This window comes from Phaethon lepturus, unplaced genomic scaffold (assembly GCF_000687285.1).
Source record: "Phaethon lepturus isolate BGI_N335 unplaced genomic scaffold, ASM68728v1 scaffold49027, whole genome shotgun sequence".
Taxonomy (NCBI): domain Eukaryota; kingdom Metazoa; phylum Chordata; class Aves; order Phaethontiformes; family Phaethontidae; genus Phaethon; species Phaethon lepturus.
This window is the reverse complement of record NW_010550707.1, coordinates 10,622-15,338: the sequence shown is the minus strand read 5'-3', so window position 1 is coordinate 15,338 and position 4,717 is coordinate 10,622. Positions and strand designations below refer to the sequence as shown.

The following is a 4,717-nucleotide window of genomic DNA, read 5'->3' as shown; positions in this document are numbered from 1 at the left end:
CTTTTGAAAAAGTGCTATCTTTAATCGTGGAAGAATCATGTTATGGGAAAGGTATTTCTTTTGTAAGAACTGCGTGGATTGAGACACGTGACTGAGCAAGTCATGTTCTCTCCGGTAGAAGAAAAATGATGTATCTACACAGACACCAATGTCCTAGTAAAGTAGTAGATGCTTTTACAGTCATGAATACACACGGGTGATACAGAGATTGTCATGTTTGTGCATTGTATCTTTGAAGAAAAAAAGAATAGCAAATTTTTGGATGCGCTTATTAACTCCTTACATTTTAAGCTGTTGTGTTTTTTTTAAAGCAAAGGAAGAGCGAAGTCCTGCTGCCTCGCATGTCAGGAGGGGATAAACCATTTACTCCGCTGGGAGAAAAACTGAGGACGTATCCCCTGTTCTAACTCGACCAACCTTGTGTTTTCTTTTTCCTCCTTCTTACGCGGGTGCTTTCAGACTGCGTTTTCCTCCTCCAACGATTCTTTCGTTCCCCCAGGGAGCCGGTGGACGAAGTCCTCCAGATTCCCCCTTCGCTGCTGACATGCGGCGGTTGCCAGCAGAACATCGGGGACCGCTATTTCCTGAAAGCCATCGACCAGTACTGGCACGAGGACTGCCTCAGCTGCGACCTGTGCGGGTGCAGGCTCGGAGAAGTGGGGAGACGGTTGTATTACAAACTGGGCAGAAAGCTCTGCAGAAGGGACTATCTCAGGTACGCCGCCCACCCGTTCTACCCTCGCTCCCCTTCTTCCTATCGTTTCAGCTTGGCTTGGTCGTTTAATTAATACAGCTAGTGAACAAAGATCCGTAAAGAATTCATTTTTGATTACTCTTAAGCGTAAAGCCTGACAGCAGTCGCAGTGGTAGCACAGCACCGTCGGCAAGCTCGGGTTTGCAATACGGGCTCGTATGTTTTGGGGGTTCATGCACAGATGCTTTATGGTACTGCTGGGGTTCTTCAGGAAGTTGTAGGTAAATCCAGAGGTTATCTGTGTGGATTAGGTCACTTACGGTTGTCTATAGGTTAAATCTTAAAAATCTTGTCAGGAAAAAAAAAAAAAGCATTTTTTTACGAAAATGAAAGCATTTCTAGGTGTTGTGGACAAACCAGAATTGTTTGAAATTGTGAAGAATATAGCAAGAACTCCTAGCACTTCGGGGCTGTTGGCATCCCTCGGTCTCATAACCTCATAGCCCAGGCGAACCGTGCAGCCTCCGCGTGGGATTCTGGCAGGTGGAAATTGGGAAAAGGTGATGAATTTCAGTAAGCTCCCCCTGAGCTGACAATGAACCAGGTCCCCCCGAATGGTTTCAAGAAGTTCTGTGCTTCTCCAAGCATTACCCTGGAGCTGAAAGGTATATAAAACCGGGTGCCAAGATGCGGCCACTGATGAAAGACCATTTAGCGCTCTCATTTAAGGACATGGTATCCAAGGTAACTGAATTGAATTCGTTTTCCGGATGCGGTAATACCAGCTGTATGAGAGATGCGCGGTTCCACCAGCCAGGGCTGCTGTGCCTGCTTGGCGTCTGCAGCCACTGCCTTTCAGACACCGGTTGATCCCCGTCTTTTTTCTGCATCGCTGGTGAAGTTACCTGGGACACTTCAAGCAGAAAGAAAGAGGCAATGTGCTCTACGTTTATTGCAAAGCTCCAGCCAGCACAGGAAAGTTTAATTGCACTAATTTGGGTCCAGTGGATTTTTAGCGTTCTTAAGGCTGGTCCTGAACGGAAAAGAACTTATCCAGTTTGCCGAATCAGATCCTACAAATACGCTTGTTACAGGTTTTTTCATTAACGTCTCTCTGCCTATCTGTTTTGCCAAAATTTGGAAATAGAAGGATTAAATTGAGATTAAGAGATTTCACAACAATTGATAACAAAGGATCTTTACTTTCTGGATTACAACCGAAGTGCATTGATCTTTGCTGTGCTGGTTGTGTACCATTTCTTCTAACAGATCCCTAAAGTGTCAGGAGGTCTGTGGAACACAATAACGGCGTTTGATATTTTTTCAGCTACCTTACTGAAGGCTAATTTACCTGCCAATAAAAACTAATCCAAATCAAAATCTCAGTAGAGTTCCTAATTTACGGTGTCCCTGGGCTTTACGGATGGGAACTTTGCTAAGCAGAAACGAAGAGCTGAGTTCTGCTAATGGGGCTGCTTGCCGATGCTCGGCACACACAACAGCCCACCGGTGATCCAGCGTTAGTTATACTTTGCAAATATTTTTCGTCTTAAAATGGAAGGAACAGAAAGTATGGCAATACAATTAATGTATTTTCTTGCGATGAAATTCAACGTATTTATTTATTTAATAATGCAACATATAATATCTTCCCTTATTAATGAAAAATTTGTCAAACTCGGTGTAACCTTAGCGTTACTTTCGTTGGCCAGAGGTAAACACTGACATCTCCTGGTAGACGAAAGAAATGATGTCTTTTCCCCGTAAAGATCTCTCTCAATTTAGTGGGCGTCCTTTTCCCAGTTCAGAAGGTGATACGAAGCAGACACAGCGCATGTAAGAGAAGTGTAGGAGATGGAAAGTCTCTTTCCAGAATTAGTATGGAAACTTAGAAGTCAAACTGAATAGGTGTATACTCTGAACAAGTAATACGTAGCGTTTCTCCCTTTTAAGAAAAAATTAATATATTTCTGCTTATTTATTAATGATTTGACTTAGAAACTCTGTAGCCAGCAGACTGCATGAAAGGCTGGCGTTCACCCATAGCTGAGTATGTCGCACTGCTCCAGCTGAACGGTCGTGCATGCTGTGAGGGGAATACATGTCTAGTGCATTCATTAGAGGCTCCTTTTAATAGCCAATACCATAATGAGCTCAGCAGGGTTTTTCAATGTGGATTAAAGAGCAGTTGAGATCATAAAATTGCTTGGGCTAGCATAGGTATCTAGAAGGTCTTAGCATGTATCCTTCTGAAACCCATAAGGGGTGACTTCATGGATGTTTGAGTTGGAAAGAATCTCCAATGTGGAGGCAACGAGAAGAGACAGGGCGGTCAGACCATGGCTTGTGTCAACTCCTTTCCGTAAACTACAATAGTAACAGCTGAAGATAGGCAAAATTCATCAAGGGGAAGGTAGTTTCTATCGATCACAGAAGTGGAAGCATGGCACAGCTTTATGCTATGATCTGGGGAACTTTTACGCCTCCTGAAGCTGCTCAGCATTTCAGGTTAAGGTCATTGATCGGAGAAGTCAAGTATATTGAAAATAGTTGAGGACCTTAGACTTTCTACTTCAATTTTTGGTATTGCAAAATTTAGAGTTCTTTTGGGCAGCTTTCCGTGTGACCTCTATCTAACGTGGCAATTGTATGACTAGTGGATCGACGCACTGATGTTGTGTTCTTCTTTTGGTTTGATTTTTCCCATCTCCCCAGCAAAGGAACTCTGCTTACTTCTCTGCTGTTGTTGTTTTAGGCTCTTTGGCCAAGATGGCCTTTGTGCCTCCTGCGACAAGCGAATCCGGGCTTACGAGATGACCATGCGGGTGAAGGACAAAGTGTATCACCTTGAATGCTTCAAATGTGCTGCCTGCCAGAAACACTTCTGTGTTGGGGACAGATACCTCCTCATCAACTCGGACATAGTTTGTGAACAGGACATCTACGAGTGGACTAAGATAAATGGAATGATCTAGCAAAGACATAGTCCATAAAAGACATCTCACGGGCGACACCGATGCATATCTGCAGTGAGGAGATCATCACCTGAGCTGTGTGCTTTGTCTAAAATGGGGGGAAAATACCGCAGAGTCGGCCCTTTTCAGGCAGTGCTACGTAGAATCTAAACTACATATAGGTGAGGAAGGGAGACCGACGCAGTAGTAGATAGACTGACTTCTGTTAACAAAGGCGCATGGACAATAACTGACATCAGCCACGTAGGCAAGAGCTGGGGAGCAAACACAATGCGGTAATGAATTCTCATAACTGGAAAAAACAGTAGGGACTTCTGTAAAGAGATGTTACGTCTTTGTCACCTGCAGACTAGGATTGTGCAATGGAATTTTCTTTTAGTCTTGTTTTAGTTACTGAGTTTAGACGACAGCTCCTAATGTAGACGTGAGGAAGAATACTGGAAGAAAAGGGCCGTGGTCATTCTATACGGCCTTACGCTTTGGGTAGGAGAGAAAGTGGGAAGAGGGTGGGGGTTATTTTTGCATGGAATTTTTTTTTTTTTTTTTTTTTTAGAATGAACAGGGCATCCTCTAGTCCCAAACTCTTTTTTAAAAAAAATTTCCGCCGTTTTTTTTTGCTGAATAGTTGTTTCTGGGCACTGCTGTTTCAAGATGAGATATTCCACAGATCATTTCTATACAAATATAAATCTAAAGAGTTGTTCAACTATTTTATTAACTTAGATTATATCAATAAAATATTTGTTGTGTGTAGTAAGACTCTGCAGCTTTAATAAAAATGACAGAAGATTGGAGTGTGGGGTGTTTTTTTTGGAGTTGGGCTGAATTTTTTGTTTGTGTTCTTTATTTTTTTGTAGCAATGTTTCTACACTTTGTCTATGGCTGATGCCTGCTTAAGGTTGCTTTTCAGAGCAGTAACACGACAACACTGAGGTCTCGGTAAACCTTCTAGAGTTCTTCATGATAAGGAGAAATTAGATAGTATTGCAGGAGAAATTAGATGGTGTTGTCTGACACTGAGGCTCTTTGGTGTTTATGAGGATGTTTT

The 4,717-nt window shown here is 42.7% G+C and overlaps 1 protein-coding gene across 1 annotated transcript; it reads left to right on the top strand.

Moving 5' to 3' along the window:
- Window positions 1-459: 459 nt before the first annotated feature.
- Window positions 460-4,248, top strand: LMO2 (LIM domain only 2 (rhombotin-like 1); the record flags this gene model as incomplete). Its single annotated transcript, XM_010290625.1, has 2 exons — window positions 460-715; window positions 3,450-4,248. Coding segments are annotated over 2 exons (476 nt in total), but the record flags the coding sequence as incomplete, so codon positions are not given.
- Window positions 4,249-4,717: the final 469 nt, after the last annotated feature.